The 22,212-nt window shown below is 44.5% G+C and overlaps 1 protein-coding gene across 8 annotated transcripts in view; it reads right to left on the bottom strand.

The window, feature by feature from the left end:
- Positions 1-22,212, bottom strand: part of ADD3 (adducin 3) — a 380,040-nt gene that overhangs the window by 94,003 nt on the left and 263,825 nt on the right. For all 8 annotated transcript variants that reach the window (XM_033942120.1, XM_033942115.1, XM_033942114.1 and 5 more), the window contains 2 exons: positions 20,094-20,245; positions 3,713-3,793 (listed from right to left, as the gene is read on the bottom strand). In XM_033942120.1, coding sequence (XP_033798011.1) covers positions 3,713-3,793; positions 20,094-20,245 — 233 coding nt within the window. The remainder of the gene's footprint in view (positions 1-3,712; positions 3,794-20,093; positions 20,246-22,212) is intronic.

Here is a 22,212-nt window from a genome sequence, read left to right as displayed (position 1 = left end):
GTGAGAGTTAACAGTAGTATATCAATGCATAATGTAGGTGATAGCATAAGTTATTAGCACAGTTGTTTACTTTAGGTTTAATACAAAAGTTTGTGTACTAACATAGAGAGGCATTTGCTTTAATCTTTATTTCTTAGATGCTATAAAGTCCAGTATAAAAAGTCTCAAAATAATTTTATCATTTTTTTATTTATCGATTTTTTTACAGATCCAACAAGCATTAACAACATACTTGAATACCTATTCACAAAAAGAATAAGTATCTTACACAAAGTGGGTAAATCCCCCACTGCCAGAAAACTTAATTATTTAGTTCACAATAAATGTAGAGCCAAGGTAAGCAAAAAATTAGAAGAAAATAAAAAATATGTATTATTCAATGGGGACGGAAAAAGAAGAAACAGCCAGATTGCATTCTTCTTTTGGAGGAGTAATAGATCCAATTATGACCCCTTTCCCCCCCCCCACACACATTCTCTGGCCACAATAAAGTCCCAATCAACAGGCACGAAAAGAGGACTAATATGAATGAAAATGCTTGCTAATTCAAGATACACTACACTATGCTCTCAGAGACCTGTGTTTTCCAAGCACTTGAGTGTTTGGGATAAACTTGTACAGGTGTAAGGTTTCATTCATCGAGCAATAGTGTTTATAAATATGTGCAAAATATGGTTTCACAAGTTCTCATAAAATGCTACATGCAATAAATTATTAATAAATAAGTGTTAAAACTTTTGCACTTATCTTTTAAGAGGTGGCTTGTGACCAAAATAGTAGCTAGATGGCTAAACGCCCTATGGGACCCGTTTCACCACAACATGGGCTTCATCAGGGGTCTTGAGATTATTAATGTATAACTCAACTTTAGTTAACACACGGAAAAAATTTTCACCACCATAAGCAACACATTTTGTCAGAAATCTCAAAGCAAATGTGGCACCTAGAGACAGTACTCTAGGCCAATGAGCCAAAAAATCCTTTCTCCATTGTGACTCTTGTGAGATATCTGGGGAAATACGTATTGTTGAACCTAAAAATTGAGTATTTATATGTCTGAAATAAGTTTTTAGAATCAAGTCTCTATCAAACTCAAGAGCACAAGTCACCATGAATGTTGCCCTTTCAACAATCACATCCAGAGAATTTTCCAATAAATTTGTCAAGTCCATTTCACCTCCAGCAATCTCAGCTTTAAAATAATTCCTAGCATCCTGTTTACTTTTATGGCCACCGATGCACATTGGGCAGAAGGTTTCATCGTATTGTCTATGATGGCACCCAGATCCTTTTCTTGGACACTAACCCCCAAGGTGGACCCTAGCATCCAGTAATTGTCAAGGGGACTTAGAGATTCTCCAGAGAACGAATTACACTCCACATTTGACAATGATAGCATATTAGATGGTTTAAGATGACTATCCATAGGGCCTGTCGAGCTTTTGGGTTTTACCTTTCTCTTACCCATCATTAATCAAAAAAGTCTTACCCAAAATCCTCAAGACCATCGCTCATTGTGGCTCCTTGGGGCTCCCAAGGGGCATGCCCCTTTGGCCACGCCCTACAGCTGCATGCCACAGCGTCTTTTTCACCTAGAGACAGGCCTAGATCATATCAGCCGTCTTTCTCTTCTGGTGCCTGCAGGAAATACTGGCACCAAATAGGCCACCAAGTGTCAAAGAGAAATGGAAAAAAAAGCTTCTGCTGTAGCAGTCCAGAGCAGGCAAAAGTCTCCTCTTGCAATCACCCAAGTGAGTAATTTCTCCCAAGAATTTTCTTTATAAACAATTTCTAAGGAAAATCAAACAAATCTACAGTTCCTTTAGAAAGTTCAGTAAATACAAAAGAACACAGTATTTATTTTTACATTAGGCTCTTATATAAATTATATCAGATGAATGTTATTTACAATTTATGGATTTTATATGTGGTCTCTTTCATCAAATATAAGTTGAGACCCCTATTTTCCCCAAAAGGAGGATAAATGGTTGAATCAAACATAAGATGGGGGCTTAATATTCAAGTGCCATGCCCTACCAGGATCTGCACCCAGTGTTCCCCTCCCTCACATCCTCCCCTGCCAGGTTCTGCACTCAGCCCCCCTCCCTGCCAAGTTCTGCACCCAGCCCCCTTCCCTCCCTGTCCTACAAAGCTCTGCACTCAGTCCCATTCCCTACCAGGCTCTGAACCAAGCTCCCTTCTCTGCCAGGCTCTGAACACTGTCCCCCCCTCCCTACCAGGCTCTATACCCTGTCCCCCCTCCCTGTCCCACCTTCCTTCACTACCCTCTCTTCCCACTAAAAAGAGCCAACCTCATCAATGATGTCACAATGGCTTGATTGTCCCGTATGCCCCTTTGCCCTCCATGCAGATACCATTCTGAGACCCTATATAGTTGTATTATCTTAGTTTAACTAAAACATAGGTGCTCTCAACCCCCCCCCCCCGCAAAGTGTGTTATATTAAAAAAAATCTCAATTTTCTGCAACACGTTCCTGTAGCTCATTGATCCTGTAGCATGTAGAGTCACTATATCATGTACGTTCTTAGTTTCCCCACAGCATGTATGTTATCGAAAACTATCTCAATTTTATGTAGCTCGTTACTGATCCTAAAAACTACTGTGCACGTATTCTTGTAACCCAGTTCTGGGCTCCTGGGGAGGACAGGCTATAAAACTAGCTAACTAAATAAGTAGCTTACCTGTAACAAGTTTCTCAGAACCTTACTGTATACAAGTTATCTTTCCTATTTTGAGATAATTACTTTTCCTTAAATGCCTTTCATTTTTTACTTTTGTGATAATTGGATTAAAAATTACTAATAAAAAAAATGAGGTGCACGATATATAACAGTGCTGATTTGGAATTACCGATTGTAGGTATTTTGTTATTTAAGCATGGTTTTAATAATTTTAAAGGCAAGATATTCTATTTTACTTCTATATTTTCTAGGTGGGGGTACATTAGTCCAGATGATTCCTCACATGTGTGTAGGTAAGCTTCCTTCCTTCCTGGTTACCCTTTGTGATTTTCTCCGTCGCTGATTTTTCTCTCTCATTTAGCACTCTTCTACCATATCTGCTGGTCTCTAATGGTCATCAACAAGTGAAGCAGGCAATTGCTGAAACATTCTGGGTTGCTAATGAATTTAGGTGAAGCTACTTAAGTTAGTAAGTCTAGTATTGATGTCTGTCTTTTTTCTTAATAGACCTTTTATCTAAGAGTAGTTGGTGTAACTATTTAAATATAGCATTTTGATTGCATACAGTATTGTCCAAGCAATGGTGGTTAAAAATTTTGCCCTATCTTCATTCAGTTCCATTGTTTGTGGATTTAATTAGGTGCCTTTTCCTAATCCAAGCTCAAGCTGAGGTATAAGTACACAAGCTACTTCTGTATGCAGGTGGGCTTACAACTGAAGTGTACCTGAGATGAAGAGGATAAAGCAACTTGTCCAAAGTCAGTGGAAGAATATGAGTTATTTTGAAACCCAGCTGCCCCGATTCTCAATCTACTATTCTAACCACAAGGCTGCTCCTCCATAAGGAACAATTACATACAGGCAGTCAAACTAGCATGACTGGCAGCCGAGAGATTATTTTAATGTGGAGTGTGGTGGTAAGGATATGAAGCAAGCATGTGCAATAGAGTGGACCAAGTGCTCTGGTATCTGCCAACACATATATTAACAGTTAAAAGTAGTAACATACCAAGTTAGATGCTGCAGCTTCACTAAAGGACAATCCTCTTGGCATAATAAGAATATGGTCTTGTTCTTTGCTTACTCTGACCTTAAAAAAAAAATTTAAAAAAAATTACAGTGCTGTTACATAGTATATAGAAAGCTTTTCAACAATTAAATACCAAGCGGGAGCCAGAAGGCCTTGAGCATGCGCAGTCGGAGGAGAGGCACGATCTTCGGGCATGGGCACCTCCTGTGGCTTGGTACTGCGTGCCGGTGCCACATTGAGGGGGTAAGCTTGCAGTTTGGGCAGGGGATGCCAGTTTGCGTGGGAGGAAGGGGGCGGGCATTTGCAAGGGGGGGCGATGCCGGTTCATGGGGGGGCAGTATTTGCGGGTGGGGGGACTTGCAAATCGAGTCAATGCTCGGTTTGCGAGTCACGATTTGCGAGAATGTTTTGTTCATCTTGCAAAACACTCGCAAACTGGTGCACTCATAAACCGAGGTTTGACTGTATAAAAAACTTCCTTTTTTCTAGACCAGGGAGGACGTTTTAGCCAACAAGCTCTTGACAACAGTTTGAGGAAAATGGAAATTTATGCTGATGACATTTATTACTGAGTTTGATGATAACAGGATATATTTGACAGTTTATTCCTTATTATGCATAAGAACATAAGGTTTACATACAGGTATTCAAACATTTTCCCTATCTGTCCTGGTGGGCTCACAATCTATCCAATGTACCTGCTTGGAAACAACAAACAAGCGAGTCATATCTACCCTTTCCACTCCACTCAGTATTTTATAGACCTTTATCATATTTCCCCTTAGCCGTCTTCCCCAAACTGAAGCGCCCTAGCTACTTTAGCCTTTCCTCATAGAGAAGTCATTCCATCCCTTTTATCATTTTCGTCAACCTTTTCTAATTCCACTATTTCTTTTTTCAGATACAGCGACCAGAATTGCACACACAGTATGCATGTGTGGCCATACTATAGAACAATAAAAGGCATAACATTTTCATCTTTGTTTTCCATTCCTTTTCTGATAAACCCTTATATTCTATTTGCTTTCTTAGCTGCCACCGCACACTGAGCTGATGGTTTCAATGTATCTTCAACGAAAACACCTAGATCTTTTTCCTGGGCAGTGACTCCCAACGTGGAAACCTGTATCACATAGCTATAGTTTGAGTTCCTCTTTCCCACATGTATCACTTTGCACTTGCTCACATTAAACGTTGGTCTGCATTTTGATGCCCAGTCTCCCAGTCTTACAAGGTCCTTTTGAAATTTTTCACAATCCTCTTGCAATTTAACAATTTTGAACTTTGAGACATCAGCAAATTTAATTATCTCACTAGTTATTCCCATTTCTAGATCATTGATAAATATGTTAAAAAGCAGCAATTCCAGCAGAGAACCCTAGGGAACCCCACAATTTTTCCAGTATGGTGAGCACATTTTTAAACAAATTTCTGGGGTTGCCGTGGGGGCCACAATGGCTCCCTCAGTGGCTAATCTATTTATGAAGGCATTTGAAAAACAGTGGATCCAACAGAATGACTTTTCATCTAACATCAAGTTGCGGTGCAATTCATCGATGATGTTTTGTTGTTGTTGGCAGGCTTGAAGGAACTATTAGAATAATTTCTTGTTTGGCTTAATAGCAGGCCCCACAGGATACAATTTAGCATGACAAATCACATGTCAAACATTTCTTTCTTGGATATATTGATCACAAAGAGGGGTGATCAGTCTGAAACAAAAATTTTTCATAAACCCAAGGACAGAAACACTTTTTTTGCACTATGCCAGTTGTCATCCTCAGGCATTGAAGAACAGTCTTCCGTTTTCTTAATTTTTGAGGTACAAACATATTGTTCTACTCTTGAAGCGCACAAGGAACAAGCAAAAGAACTGAGGGACAGATTGAAGAGCCGAGGGTACCTGGACGGAGTTGTTTGGACAGCATACACAAAGGCCAAATACGTCAATTGTGATCATTTGCTGATAGAAAAGTTAGTGGAGTTGAAGAGATGGAGCTCCACCTGTGTGTTGAAGTTTGGTAATGGGATTGGAAAAGTTGCAACTATATTGCGCAAACACTGGTCTATCAATCAATTGCATCCCACTTTTCAGGATGTGGATTTAAAGATTGCATATAGCAGGAATCAGAATCTGAAGGAGATGCTTTGTCCAACAGATACTGCCTCCTTGAGGATGAAGGAGAACATGAGAAAAAGCCATTCCAGATGTGGCAGTTGTAAAACCTGTGAATCCATGCTGGAGATAAATATTTTTTGTGTTCATCCCATAACTGGAGTTAATTTTTTTTCTGAGACACAGGACAATTTATGATTCGTCTATTGTAATTTATAATAATAATAATAACAGCTTATATACCGCAATACCGTGAAGTTCTATGTGGTTTACAAAGATTAAGCAAAGGTACAAATTGATTGACTTTATGAGGGGAGGAAGAAAGAGGGTTAATAGGACAGGAAATCCATTTTTGAGGAGAGAGTGATCAATAGAACAAGTTAATCGCTATAGAGGGGAGAGAGAAGAGAGGATCAGTTGTCTAGATACTTTAGGAACAGGTGTGTTTTCAGACGTTTCCTAAATTCCTCATAAGTAGTGGGCGAAAGCAATTGTTCTAGGTCTTTACCCCATGATGCTGCTTGGTGCGAGAGAAGATGTTCATGGTGTTTTTTCAGTTTACAACCTCTCACTGGGGGGGGGGGGAAACGAAGTTGGAATGTGAGCTTCTCTTGTGTCTGTTGGCTGAGAAGACGAAAAGGTCAGTTATATATTTAGGGGCAAGTCTGTGTAGTGCTTTGAAGCAGAAGCAGGCAAATTTAAACTTTACGCGTGCCTCCATTGGCAGCCAATGCAGCTGCCGGTAGTAGGGTGTCACATGGTCAAACTTCCTCAGCCCAAAGATCAGTTTAACCGCTGCATTTTGCATCAATTGTAAACGCTGCATGTTCTTTTGGGAAATTGCTAAATAGGCGATGTTACAGTAGTCAAGTAGCAATATTGTGCCCATGTAAGAAATTCTGCATAGGACAAACCACTAGACCTTTTCATGTCAGGTTCGGTGAACATAGGAGTAGACTGACATGTCATAAAACTGATGATCCATTAATACAACAATGTACATCTTTTGGACACACATTGAATATGCTATGATGTTTTGTCATAGACCATGTGCCACTGCACAAGAGAGGAGGTGACAGGAGGCTCACGTTGCAACGCAGAAAACAGGAGTAGATTTTCCGTTTAGGATCTGAGGAACTGGGAGGCCTCAATCTCAAAACTGAGTGGCATTAATTTTTTTTTTAACATTATGCTTTTTTTGAAATGCATGAATCATGCATTTTTCAAGGAAGCCATTTGATGTTTTGTTTTTTCAGAAGAATACGTTTATGGTCTCAAGAACATTTTTTCCATCTAAAAAATATCCATATTTAAAAAAACCTTTCACATTCTTTGATTCAGTTTTTGAGGGCATTAAATTATCACAGAAAGAGGATAAACCATGTGTGGGAGTGAGAGACTTTCTATTTCTTGAAACCCTTGGTATTAAGAACAATTAACCATAATTGAAAAGTTTAAAGACATTCAATAACATTTTAACAAATCTTTTTGACACACCAGAATGCCAGCATCATTTTTGACATTTTTATTAGCAGATGGGCTGGGATGACACAAGGAATCCTTTAAGTCATGTTTGACATCACACGCAGACTTTAAACAGAGGCCTGTTTGCCATGCAGACATCTTTGCTTCTTTTGAGCACGGAACTTGTGTGCCGATTGTGTTTCTACACTGTGGTATGGCTCTTCTTTTGTGAAATTGTGTTTTGGGCTCTCTCTTTTTTTATTTTGAAGGTTTTGGGTCCCTTGCCCTGATGCAGCTTGGAGTGAAACATAGGCTTGCCTTAGTCAGCAGCAGACCAGTGATCAGACAGAGATTGAGGCAAGAGCACAGCATTTAGAAAACCAGAGAGTACAAAGCATAAAGATAAGTGACAGTTCCCTGGCTTGAAAAATACTTTTTTGAAAAGTAAAAGTAAAAATATCATTATTTCCAAATATAACATGAATGAATGAATTGGTTAGTCAGCTTTGGGAACTTTAATAAGAAGGTTTTTTGCCGATGAGGTGTTTTCCCTTACCAGTACTGTCTGCAAGACAAATTCTGGCGGCATACAGGGATCTGAGGCTTTTTCCTCCTTTAAAGAGGGTTAAAATGCTGCGAGTCACCTGAGGAGTAGGAACTGTTTATGAAATCATCATTAAAGAGTATGATCACTCCATGAGGGATTTATTGTAGGATAATTAGATTTCTTCTTTCAAAATTTCTGCATATTATTTTTGGCTGAATTGAACCCCACAATTTACCTTTATCCATTCTGAATATTGACCATTTAAACATACTCTGTTTTCTTTCAACCAGCTCTTAATCTATAAGACATTACCTCCTATCACATGACATAATTTCCTCAGAAGTCTTTCAAAAGGTACGTTGTCAAATGCCTTTTAAAAATCCAATTACACAATATCAACCGGCTCATCTTTATCGACTATTAAACATCTAAAAGAAATGCTCCGGGCTCGTTGTGAAATACAAGAGCGCTTGGAGAGTGCTTGGAAACATAAAAATCTCTCTCAGAAAACTATGTGGCTGCACGTGCAAACAGTGTGTGAGCAGCCACATAGTTTTCTGAGCGAGATTTTTATGTTCAAGTGCTGACCAAGCTCTCTTATATTTCACAATGAGCCCGAAGCATTTTTTTTAGATGTTTATAGCGCCACAGTGCCATTTACTGGATTGACACCTTCACCCCTAAGGCAGGCTTTCATTTTGAAGCCAAAACACTGACCGCATTGTGTCCTGGAGCAAAGGAAATAGACTATGTTTTTATACATGTGATATGTTTTAATGTATGACTGCATTTAATACATTTCATTGGTTCTAAATCTGATTTGCACAGTCCCTTCCTCAATTGGTTTCTTGTTTTTGTCATACCTATTTACAATTTGCTCAGCAGTTGGCATGGATAATTTGCAATCTTTAAAATCATTCTGCTCTGTATTTAAGGAAACCTGGTCTACTGTGGCCTGTATTGCAACCTTGCTATCGGGATGCTCTGTCTTCCCTTTTATAGTGATATCTTTTACAAAAGATACCTTGTTCTGAACCATGATCTTTTGATTGACTGTCAGCCTTCCCCCAGTTTCTAAACTAAAAGCAGCTCTATATCCTTTTTAAACGTTGATGCCAGCAGCCTGGTTCCACCCCGGTTAAGGTGGAGCCCATCTTTGCAGAATAGGATCACCCTTCCCCCGAATGTCACCCAGTTCTGAAATCCAACATGCGGAAGTGACAGCTACTAAGAAAACCATCTTCAATGTATGATCCTTGTGCATACATTCTTCCAGATGTTCAAAGAGAGGGGAGGGGAGACTACGAACAAACAAAACAAAATTCAGGTCTCATGATGAGAAAGATGAGTGGACTAGCAGGTGAAGAAAACATATTTCTTCCAGGAACTGAGTGTCATCCAGATGAGAAGCTCGCCTATCTTGAATCAAACCCCGGAAACATACCAGAGACCTGTACCCATAAAGAAAGAGTGAGTCCCTTGTCCAATCCGTCCTGCAAGAACTCCATGATATGCAGCAGAAACTCCCTAAGTGAGGCAATAAGATGATCGCTAAACCAGTCCTCGAAAGTATGCCATAATTGGACATATGCAAGAGACATGGAGTGCTTCCTAGTACTCAAGAGAGTTATGGTGACCTGACCAGAATATCCTTTCTTTTATAAGTGCACTCTCTCAAGAACCAGTCCATAAGATAAAATGGAGCAGGACTGGAGATTTGCAGTGGCCTTCATAAAGGCACTTTGACAAGCCTTTATGAAGAGATTCATTCACCTTGGGTGAATCGCTTCATAAAGGCAGTTAAAAAAATCTCAATAAATAATTAAGTGGTTTCTCCACCCAAGTCACACAAAATTCCCATACCATGGTCTAGTCGACCAATCCAGCATGACCAACACCATTGAACCATTGTGAAGCTCAATCCTCTGCAGCACTCTGCCCAAAAAGGGCCAGGGAAAACCACAAAAGAGCCCCAAAGTCGACCACCTCTGCATGAGAGTCACTGCACTGAATGAAGAACCTTGGCATTGTGAAAGACTGCCATCAAATTCATGATTAGAGCACCCATCTGTTCAAAATGAGACCTAAGGTGCTGTCTCCCAGGCACCAGTCTGAGATCCAACACATTTCTGCTGAGATAGAAACATAGTATGACGGCAGAAAAGGGCCGTCGGCCCAACAAGTCTGCCCACTCGAAGAACCCTCCCTCTAAGAATTTCCCGGAGCGAACCCACTCCAAGAACCCTTCCTCAACAAAAACCCTCTTTTTAAGCATTTCCCTGGAGCAAACTTATCCCATCGTCCCTTGTAGTCGAGTGTGTTACTGGCCTTAACTACCTGACGTGGAAGACCATTCCATCTATCAACTACTCTTTCGGTGAAGAAGTATTTCCTGATGTCACCATGAAATCTCCCACCCTCGAGTTTGAGTGGATGCCCTCTGGTTGCCATGGGCCCCGTAAGGAAGAAGATATCTTCCTCCACCTCAATATGGCCCGTAAGATATTTGAATGTCTATCATGTCACCCTTCTCTCTGCATTCTTCGAGAGAATATAACTGCAGCCTGCTTAGACGTTCTTCATATGGGAGATCCTTAAGTCCTGAGACCATCTTAGTGGCTATACGCTGAACCGACTCCATTCTCTTCACATCCTTTTGATAATGTGGCCTCCAAAACTGAACACAGTACTCTAGGTGAGGTCTCGCCATCGACCTGTACAACGGCATTATGACTTCAGGCTTACGGCTGGTAAAACTTCTCCGGATGCAACCTAGCATTTGTCTAGCCTTGGCTGAAGCTTTCTCCACCTGATTGGCAGTTTTCATATCTTCACTAATGATTACACCCAGGTCTTGTTCTGCGATGGTTTTTGTTAAGTTTTCACCACTTGAATGTTTTCTACACTCATGTGTGCTGCAAAGAGGTCCTTCAGATGATAGATATCATGAGGTATGTCTCTTATGCTACACTATATGGCTCTTGATGCCTCCATGGTGATTCAATTAGATCACCAACTCTAGATAAATCGCTCTGGTTTTCAACCTGATTTACCAATGAGCTTCTTCAGTGGACCGTTAACACTACACTACTTGTCCCAAACAATGTGCTCCCCGCCCATGAGACCGGAATCTATCATTATCACTGAGGGAGATCTAGTTTTATGTCCTGCAAAGCATTATATGGATTCAGCCACAAACACAAGCAGTGTCACACCCAACCCCCCCAGAGGGGAAAATGTATTTCCAAGATGCAAGACTGGGGAGACCTCCTCAAGAGTAGAACTTCCTACAGTGGTCTTTCATGGGCCCTGGTCCACTTCATCACATCCAAGGAACTCAACACCTGGAGATAACCTTGGACTCAAGGAAACCGAGAATGCCACAGCAGCCGAATCTGTGTTTAAAATTTCTATATACTGGCCTCCGAAAGGAACACCTACCCTAGAAGTGTCAAATCAAATGTCCAGATACTCCAACCACTGTAAGGGAACACGATGACTCTTGGCCAGGCTGACCACTCAGCCCAATGACTGCAACAATTAAGTTTCAAGTTTATTAAAAATTTGCTATACCACCCAATTGGATGACCTTCTATGTGGAGTACAATCTAATAAAATAAATGGAATACTGTGCTAAGTATACCATCGCCAAGCGACGGGCCAATGGCAAACAAAACTCCACACAATACAAAAATCCTCACTTATCAGGAATGAAGATCAGCATAAGTAACAGTCAATGAATATTTGAAAACAAATATGACGAGCCAGATTTGTGTCATTCTTTACTTATCCTTTAATGTAATGCAGTATGCTTGCCCCAATGCTTATATGCCCGACGGGACCCGTTTCGCCAAAACAGGCTTTCTCAAGGGTTCCAGCAGGGAGCACTCATTTTCGGCCTTGGAAGCGAGAGGAAGCCGAAAATGAGTGCTCCCTGCTGGAACCCTTGAGAAAGCCTGTTTTGGCGAAACGGGTCCCGTCGGGCATATAAGCATTGGGGCAAGCATACTGCATTACATTAAAGGATAAGTAAAGAATGACACAAATCTGGCTCGTCATATTTGTTTTCAAATATTCATTGACTGTTACTTATGCTGATCTTCATTCCTGATAAGTGAAGATTTTTGTATTGTGTGGAGATTTCCTTAACCCTTTCAGGACCATAAGGATCGTAGGCCAATTTTTGTGGTTTTGACGACATTTTTATGGTAAAAAGGGCTTGCAGATGCCAAAAAATTGATTTTTTTTGTGAAATATCATTATTTTTATTGTAAAAAATCACACTTCTGGCTTATGGACAGTGTGGCAAGTGAATCTTCTCGTCGATCTAGCAACGACGCTAATGAATGAATGTCGGAACCAGTTTGTTTACATAAAGGCAGTATCATATGGAATCCGTACATATCAAATTTAGAACGGTAGACTATCCCAATCAAAATTTATAGGATTTTAAAGTTATGGGACAAATATGTCCCTTGGTCCTGAAAGGGTTAACACCTCACTTCCTATCTTCTACTTTTTTCGTCCCAATGGCAAACAAACCCTGGGAGCCAAAGGCATACTGGAATATCAACATTTTAAGTTACTTTTTTAAACAATGACTTCTTCAACAATGACTCAATCAGTGGCAATAACACTCTCCTGAAGGGATTTTGCTCAAATTAGCCAATCATCCAAATACGGGTGAACTAATATCCCCTCCTTTCGCAGTTTCACAGTTGCAACCCCACCCCCATAATAGTACTAATTGTGACACTATTTTTTGATTCATTTTTCATATATACACACAATATAATATTATTAACAACACATAATAGTTAACCACAAAATTAAACTACACAAAGCATACTGTATGCTTCTCAACATTCATTCCTACCAGAACACAGATAACCCCTATGCAAATACGGGACCAAAAACTAAAAGTACGAATATATACAAAAAAACCCTAAGATTCATGATTATGTATTCTGTACAACCCCATAGAAAAAAAAACCAAATGCATTCCTGACATAATTCAATCACTCAATTGAAAATAAAATAATTTCCCCTGTCTTTGTTGTCTCCCTTCCTCCATGCTATACCTCAATTAGGATCCTCCCTCTGGCGGGAGTCTTAGATACAAGATTTTCCACAGGACACTTTTGGGTGAGCATGTCTGTAGCTCTGCCCATCAAACACCAAATATGCTCCAACTTGTTGCTGTGGGTGGGAATTTACTGGGAGGGGATGAATAATGCATGCGAGAATTGACATTTCAATGTGGAAATTGGTTAGGGGAAACTGGTCTAAACAGCAATTATCCAAGTGGTAATCAATATGTGGGGGGGAATTGTCCAAATGGATACCCTATGAGCTGATTTCTGTATAGTTCCTCTGACAGAGATTGAGGTCTATAGACACTCTTGTTGGTGTAAATGCCATCTTCTCTTTCTCGCGGTGTGATCAATGTGGCGTTTTCATTGCCGCCCCCAGTGTTATCTTCTGGCCAGCTCCCCCTTCCTCACTGCTGTAGTGCACTGCTGTAGTGCACTGCTGTAGTGCACAAAGCGTCCTGCGCCTGAACCGGAAGCTCTCTCTCTGACATCGCAATATCAGAGGGAAGGCTTCCGGGTGAGGCACAGGACACGCGGCTTTGTGCACTGCGGCAATGAGGAAGAGGGAGCCAGCCAGAAGATAACACTGGGGGCAGCAATGAAAATGCCACATCAATCAGCCAGATGGGCTGGATTCAGCCCGCGAGCCTTGAGCTTGACACCTGTGCACTAAGGGATATTCTTAAAAATAAATAAATTTAAAAGTTCTGGGGCTGCTTCTCCCCCTTACCTCCTGCTGTCCAAAGGAGGAAGGATGCCTCAGCATACATTCTAGTTTTATAGACAGCATATCGTGGAAAGAGGAAAAGAGTTCCTTACTAGAGGGGCTGTTTGTGAGATTAACTGAATTGAAAAGGAAAAATAAGGAGAATTAGCCCCTGGACAGCTTTAATATTTGCCTGAGCTCAAGAAAGATGGAGAAGTGGCACCATTGCATATTTTCAATACTTTTGTGGGGACTAGACAAAATTGGGGGAGGGGAGCAGTGTGACCTTTAATCGCTAATTTCTTTATCATCAGAAAGGGAAGAGGGAGCTTTAATTATGTTAGGGATGGGGAGGGAGGAATGTGATGAAAAGGGAAAGGTAAAATTATGGTCATACCTGTTAATTTTCTTTCCTTTAGAAGCAGCAGATGAATCCAGAGACTAGTGGGTATAGCTCACATCGACCAGCAGGTGGAGATAGAGAACTGATTAACAGTTGGCCTTAAAGCCTGGTGTTCCTTCTGTTGATTCAGTTATGCACTTTGCCCAAGCATCCCGAAAGGAGAATGAGCAGCCACAAACTCCATTCCAGTAAAAAATGTGTCTTTCGCTTCTGAATACCAGTGATATTTTCTCTCTTTTTTTATTTTAATTGATTTTATTTTTTATTTTTTTTTTTTTTTTCAGTCATGAACGAATACACTTACCAACTATAGCCCCGGCTACCCTAATGACATACCCACCCTACACACAGCCCGTGCACTTGGGGAGGGGCTCTGGATTCATCTGCTGCTTCTAAAGGAAAGAAAATTAACAGGTATGACCATAATTTTACCTTCCATAGCAAAGCAGCAGATGAATCCAGAGACTAGTGGGATGTAGCAAAGCAAACTCAAACTGGGTGGGACGCCAATGCCGCCTCTGCCAGCACTGCTGCGCCAAAACTCGCCTCTGAACGGGCCGCTACATCTAACCGATAATGCTTTGAAAAAGTATTCCCTGACGACCAAGTGGCCGCCCGGCAAATCTCCTCTAATGACATCCCCCCGGACTCCGCCCAAGATGTAGCCAAAGCCCGAGTGGAATGAGCATGAAGGTGCTCCGGTACCTTCTTCCCTGACAACACATACGCCGAAGCAATAGTGTCCTTGACCCAACGCGCAATGGACGCTTTAGACGCCGCCATCCCTTTGTTTTTACCCGCGAACGCGACAAAGAGATGGTCCGACCGGCGAAAATCATTCGTCACCTCCAAATAATGGAGAAGCATACAGCGTACATCCAGTAGCCGTACCGACAAAAAACGCTTCCCCCAATCATCCTTCCTGAAGGATGGCAGGAACAAACACTGGTTCACATGAAAGGACAAAATAACCTTAGGCAGGAAGGACGGCACCGTACGCACCGTCACCCCAGTCTCCGAGAAACGCAAAAAGGGTTCCCTGCAAGAAAGCGCTTGCAGCTCCGATACTCGCCTTGCAGAAGCCATCGCCACCAAAAAAACTGTCTTTAGTGTGACATCTTTCAACGTGGCCGCTGACAGGGGCTCAAAAGGTGCCCCCTGCAATTTCCCAAGGACGAGCTTAAGGTTCCAAGTAGGACAAATTCGCTTAACCGGCGGCCGGATATGTTGAACCCCCTTGAGGAAACGCACCACGTCCGGCTGCGATGCGAGAGCCGAGCGAGCCACCCGGCCCCTGTAACAGGCAATGGCCGATACTTGAACCTTTAAAGAGTTATATGCTAACCCTTTCTCTACGCCCTCCTGCAGGAACGCAAGAATAGCTGGCAGAGAAGCACGGAAAGGCGCAATTCCGTGTCTTCCGCACTATGCCTCAAAGATTCTCCAGACCCTCGCATAGGAGGCTGACGTTGAAATCCTCTTAGCCTTAAGCAGGGTGGAAATCACCCGTTCTGAATAGCCCTTCTTTTTCAGCCTTGACCTTTCAATAGCCAGGCCGTAAGACCAAAGCGGCCCGGATCTTCCATTAATATTGGACCCTGAGTTAGCAAGTCCGGAGTTACCTGGAACGCTACCTGCTCGCCTACCGACAGCAGCATCAGATCTGCGTACCACGGCCGCCTTGGCCAATCCGGAGCCACCAGGATTACTCTGCCTCGAAAGCGAGAGATGCGTTGCAACACCCGCCCTATCATGGGCCAAGGTGGGAATACATAAAGAAGGGAATTCGGAGGCCACGGGAGAGCTAATGCGTCCACCCCCTCCGATCCCTGTTCCTTGCGTCTGCTGAAGAACCAAGGCACCTTCGCATTGCGGGAAGAGGCCATGAGATCCATCTCTGGCAACCCCCAACGACGGACTAGCAGGCCGAACGCTCGAGCCGACAACTCCCATTCTCCCGGATCGAGAAGAGTTCTGCTGAGGAAGTCCGCCTGCACGTTTTCGTGCCCTGCAATGTGTGCCGCCGACAGAAGCGGAACATGCACCTCTGCCCATCGAAACAAATGTCTTGCCTCTTCGGCTAACTGCGGGCTCCGGGTACCCCCCTGCCGATTGACATACGCGACCGCCGTGACATTGTCCGAAAAGATCCTGGTCGGTCTGTCGTGAACTAGGGCCTGAAATGCCCGCAACGCTAACCGGATCGCTCTCAACTCCAGCAAGTTTATGGGCCATTGAGCCTCCTGGGAAGACCAAATTCCCTGCACCGATGTCTGCATGCAGTGGGCTCCCCAGCCCTGCAGGCTGGCATCCGTCGTAACTACCACCCAATCCGGTGTGGCCAACGGCATGCCCCTCCAAAGATGCAAGTCCTGGAGCCACCAGCGCATGCTGTGAGCTGCTCGAGGACTCCACTGGAGACGCACATTGTATTTCATAGAAGCTGGGGACCAGCGAGAGAGCAGAGACTGCTGTAAGGGTCTCATGTGGCTCCGGGCCCAGGGAACCACCTCCAGAGTCGCCACCATGGAGCCCAGCACCTGTACTTAATTCCAAACTCGAGGCCTGAGCGACCCGAGAAGGAGGCGAATTTGAGCCTGCAATTTCTCCCCCCGATCTCGGGGTAGAAACACCTTCCCCAGAGCCGTATCGAACCGTACCCCCAGATGCACCAAAGATTGCGATGGGGACAAAACACTCTTGGGAAAGTTGACAATCCACCCCAACGACTGAAGGAGAGAGATCACTCTCTGCGTCACCGACACACTCTCCTGCCGGGATGAGGCGCGTATCAACCAATCATCCAAGTACGGGTGTACGCGAATCCCTTCCTTGCGTAGAAAAGCGGCTACCACCACCATGACTTTGGAAAATGTGCGGGGAGCCGTCGCCAGGCCAAAGGGCATTGCCCGAAACTGAAAATGTTGGCCCAGAATCGCAAACCGCAGATACCGCTGGTGCGGAGGCCATATCGGAATATGGAGGTACTCCTCCTTGAGATCGAGAGACGTGAGGAACTCTCCTGGTCTCACCGCCGCAATAACCGAGCGCACCGTTTCCATCCTGAAATGGCGCACGCTGAGGAATCTGTTGACCCCTTTGAGATCCAGCACAGGTCTGAAGGACCCCCCCTTCTTTGGTACAATGAAGTATAGGGAATAGATACCGCGGCCTACCTCTTCCGGGGGTACCGGTACCACCGCCCCCAGATCGAGCAGCCCCTGAAGTGTCCTGCGGACCTCGGATCCTTTTGCCGCGCCACGGCACGGGGATACCAAGAAAGAATCTACGACGGGAGCGGCGAATTCTAATTTGTACCCTTCGTGAACAAGGTCCAACACCCATTGGTCGGACGTGACATTGGCCCACTCCGCCCGGAATGCCGAAAGCCGACCCCCTAAGGGCAGGGAGGAGGGAGCCAAGCCCCCGTCATTGTGGAGGGCGACTGGCTGGGGTACGGGCTGACTGCCCTGAAGAGGGTCTCGCCGTACGAAAGGAACTTCTCTGCTGAAACCGAGGTCTCGAAGCAGAGAACGGGCCAGATGCAGACCTGGAAAAAGGTCTACCAGCCCTGGCCCGCCTAACATCCCGGAAACACGGTCTAGACGATGCAGCCCTTACCGGGGGCCTAGCCCTGTCCTCGGGTAAACGCTGCGTTTTGGTATCTCCAAAATCCTTTACCAGTTTATCCAACTCCGTTCCAAACAATAAACCCCCTTTAAACGGGAGTCTCACCAGCCGGAGCTTGGACGCTGCATCGGCCGCCCAATGACGGAGCCACAAGGACCTGCGTGACACCACAGACAGAGACATCTGTTTCGCAGACGCCCGAATAATATCATACAATGAGTCCGCCAAATAAGCCAAGCCTGACTCCAAATCAGCCAGTTCCGAAGGGATAGAACCCCCCGACTCCAGCAAATTATCTGTCATTCCTTGTGACCACTGCAGACAAGCCCGCGCCGCGTAAGAACTGCAGATTGCGGCCTGTAAGGTAACTGCAGCCACTTCAAAGGACATCTTAAGGGATGCTTCAATCTTTCTATCCTGAGCATCCTTAAGTGTCACGCCCCCTTCTACCGGTAAGGTAGTTCTCTTAGTCACCGCTGCTACCAGAGCGTCCACCTTAGGCAACCTAAACTTGTCCAGTTCGGTCGGATCGACCGGATACAAGAGCCTCATGGCCCTTGCCACTCGCAAACTGGCCTCCGGCGCCTCCCATTGCGCCGATATCAGCTCCTGCATGGCCTCATGGACCGGAAAGGCCTTAGTCGGCCTACGGGTACCTGCCATCAGTGGGTTACCGGACCCCTTGGCATCTTCCTGAGCAATGTTCAAACTCTGCAAAGCCTTTGAAATAAAAGAAGAAAGCTCCTCTCTATGGAACAACCGGATAGCCGTCGGGTCATCCCCCTCCCTACCCGGGATACTCTCCGTGTCCCAATCCAATAGCTCCCCTTCCTCCAACGACTCAGGCAGGGAGAAAGGTGACCTGGGCAAAATATCCACCTCCTCCGCAGACACTAGCCTGCGCTTCTTAGCCCCCTGCGACTGCCCCGGGGATCCTACTGCCCCTGCAGTGGGTCTAGCCTCTTTCCCCTCCCCCCCCGTAGAGGTAGAGGGTACCGCAAGGGACCGCCTGGCCCCCAGCCCCGGCTGGGTAGGCTGCGAGCTCTGTAATTTAAATGCCTGATGGAGCAACATCACAAATTCGGGCGAAAATGCCCCCCAGCTAAGAGGCACTCCCCCGCCCTGCTCCGCGCCGAGGGGAGGGGCCGCGCCGGCCTCCAGCGCTCTCTCCTCTGCCCCCGCCGCCTCACACTTGCCATCCGTGGCCGAGTCCTGCAGTAACCCTGCATCGACTCCGAGCGGCGGGGACATTGCGCAAGACTCCCGTACCCGGGACATGGCCGCCTCACAAGCCGCCAAAAACGGGTCGTCTGCCGGTGCTTCCAAGCATCCGGCAGAGCAAGGACCCGACCGTGTTCGGCGCTTCCCGCAGCGCGAACACATCTGACCAGCCTCTGCAGCCATCCCCCCTCGGCCTGACCAAAAAGCTCCGACGCGGTTTTTTTTTTTTTTTTTTTTTTCACACACGCGGCGAACGCCGCCGAAAGACGACTCCGCCCCCCAAGACGCCCGGCACCCGGGAAACGCGACCACACTCGAGGTAGGCCAAGAAAACACTCACCCGGTCCGCCGCTTACCCCCGAAGCCAGGCAATCGTTGGTAAATGTACTGGAAGCCGAGTTAACCACTGCCCGGCTCAGTACTAGCAGGAAGGCTCCATTTTTTTTTTTTTTTTTTTTTATACTGGAATGAAGAAGCCAGCCAATATCCTGCACCTGAAAAGGAACCCCTCTATCCAACGGAGGGGAGGGTGGAGCAGGGACCTGGGAGGGCCCAGGTGTACCTCCCAAAGCCGGCACCAATCAGCCAGGCACCCCCACCTACTGAAGAGAACTAGTCTCAACAGAGGAATCCTAACGGAACACCCTTCAATCTATCCTGCAGCAGGCAGAGACCCGGAGCTAGAAGAATAGCTCCCACCTTGCTGGGAGATAGAGCAAAACTGAATCAACAGAAGGAACACCAGGCTTTAAGGCCAACTGTTAATCAGTTCTCTATCTCCACCTGCTGGTCGATGTGAGCTATACCCACTAGTCTCTGGATTCATCTGCTGCTTTGCTATGGAAGAAGGCATTGCTTGAAGTCTGGTATTTTTTATATTATTATTTAAATTAGCCAATGGCAAGGTTGTCTGAAAACTTGCTATTTGATTGGCCAGGACTAAGTAATAACTCTGGCTGACCAGTACTGAATATCAGCACTGACTAACTAGGTTTCACTGCTCAGAATTCCCTGCATGCCACCTCTTTGTTTGGCAAAATTTTGTGCGGGTTATGATATGCCCAGACAAAATTTAGCCAGTCAGTAAGATGGAAAATTGAAACAAATTTAATCTAGATACTCCAAAAGTTTAACTGGACAACACTTATTGACCACATAGAACATAATCTATGTTACCCACCGTAATGTATGAATTTGTTAAGTGTGCCCATCCGAAAAGGTCAGCCAATCTATACATGCTAGCCAGTTTACAACGAGCAAGTTTTTCTCCTTTGGCAAATGAAATGTCACCTAAGATATGTAGGTCATTGATGGGTGTGACAATTCCCAAACCTAAAAGTGGAAAAACAGAAAATATTGCTGTGTTATAGAACACAAATATGCTAGAATGAAATACTGTCTTTCCACAAGGGAATATTAGATTCTTACCTCGATAATCTTCTTTCTAGAAGAAAGGCATATGAGTCATGAACTAATGGATTATTCACCTCTACTTACGAGTTTGTGTAGAAGGCGTCATCTACATTTGTCTGCTGTCTCCCTTATCTCTGTACTGTGCTCTGTTCTTCAGTTTGTAACAAAGCAGTTGAAAGCCACTACAACAGAAAAAAGAAAAGAGGAAGGACACAAGGGTATCTCCAACAAAGCTAAATCTGTTCTGCTCTCTCCAGGATGCACTGGGAAGGAGGACTAAGACTCCGGTTGGTCCAGATGCCTAAAACCCCCCTATGGGAGGGGCCTTAAGCATCTGACCCAATCAGGGCCTTGGGCTCCACTCTGCTGCATCTGGGAAGGCCCGTCATTTTACAGTGGTGGTCCTGCAAGCCGGGGAATGTATGCCTCCCTCTGGCTAGACCTGAAATGTAGGCCATTGAAATGCTGGCCTATGTTTCAATTGGATGCAGCACTAAACTGATGGTAGCAAAGAAGTCTCCCTGCCATGATCAGCTGAGTGGGCACAGCAGGGCACCAGCCCTCCCCCCCAAAAAAAATTGGTCTCCTACCCACCCACCCCGAAGTATCCCCCGGCAGGAGGAGTGCTCAATTCCTCCTGCCGCCACCTCCCAAATCATCCCTCAGGAGGAGTGCCCAATTACTCCTGTCACCATTCCCCAAGCATCCTCTGGCCACCCAGCAACCACCCCTTCCAGCGCCCACCCACCCAGAGACCCCACCCGGCATTCCCCCTAACAGTAAGACCACTCCCCCACCATACCTTTTAAAATGAAGGCACATATCGTAGCCCTAGGGAGACACCTAGGGCTGTTTAAGCTTGCCCAAGGCCACTTCTGGGCGAAACCATGCCCAGCCTTGGGCAAGCTTAAGCGTCCCTACACGTCTCCCTCAACTGCGACAGACACCTAGAGTGTAGGCAGACTGCCTCGGGGTGCTTTTTTTTAAAAAAACCAAACAAACCTGTGTCCCGCCTACAATTGAGATGCTATTTATAGAATTTGGCCCATAAAGACCATATAGTCTATCTAGTCTGTCTTACCATGCCATCTACTATCCCCTCCTTTCCCTCAGAGATCCAACATACTTGTCTCAAGCTTTCTTGAATTCAGCTGCACTTTGTCTCTACCATCTCAACTGGGAAACTGTTCCAAGCATCACCACGCATTCCATTAAAAAGTATTTTCTGAGGTTACTTCTAAATCTATCATCTCACACCTTCATCCTATGCCCCCTCATTCCAAAGCTTCCTCTCAATTGAAAGAGACTCACCTCATTCACATTTATGCCATGCAGGTATTTAAACATCTCTCAAGAACACTATTGTAGTGACAAAAAAATCCAAAAATTTCAAAAAAAATTTCACTCACCAGCAGTGGGTTATCACAATGAGATCTAACATTAAGCTATAAAACAAGTGGACAAAAAGCCTCAAAACCATGTATCATGCAGCAATCTTTGATGATTTTCAGCTGGCGTTGTTATTGTCATTGGCAAAAAACTCACACCATGAAACAATGTTTAAAGATCTACTATGCATTATTGTGCATAGTAATCAAAAAAAGTTTTTCAAAACGTGATAATACTTTTTACTAATGTTTTAAACGTTTATCATTTTTATAAATAGTTTTTCAAATATTTTCAAGCTACAAAGCTTTAAAATGTAACATGCTGAAAAAAGCAGAAGCAAAAGCAAAAACTACTTAGCTCTGGCGCCAGAGAACTCAGTCAAGAGGCAGCTGCAGGTCTTCAGTGCACTTCTTTTTTCAACAGCCTCATATAAAAATTCAAGGACTCCAGGACAGAGCTAACCAAGCTCCAACAAGCACTCGTTTCACCAACTTTCA

This window comes from Geotrypetes seraphini, chromosome 4 (assembly GCF_902459505.1).
Source record: "Geotrypetes seraphini chromosome 4, aGeoSer1.1, whole genome shotgun sequence".
NCBI classification, from domain to species: domain Eukaryota; kingdom Metazoa; phylum Chordata; class Amphibia; order Gymnophiona; family Dermophiidae; genus Geotrypetes; species Geotrypetes seraphini.
The sequence above is the reverse complement of the archived record's forward strand: the minus strand, read 5'-3'. Positions and strand labels throughout refer to the sequence as shown.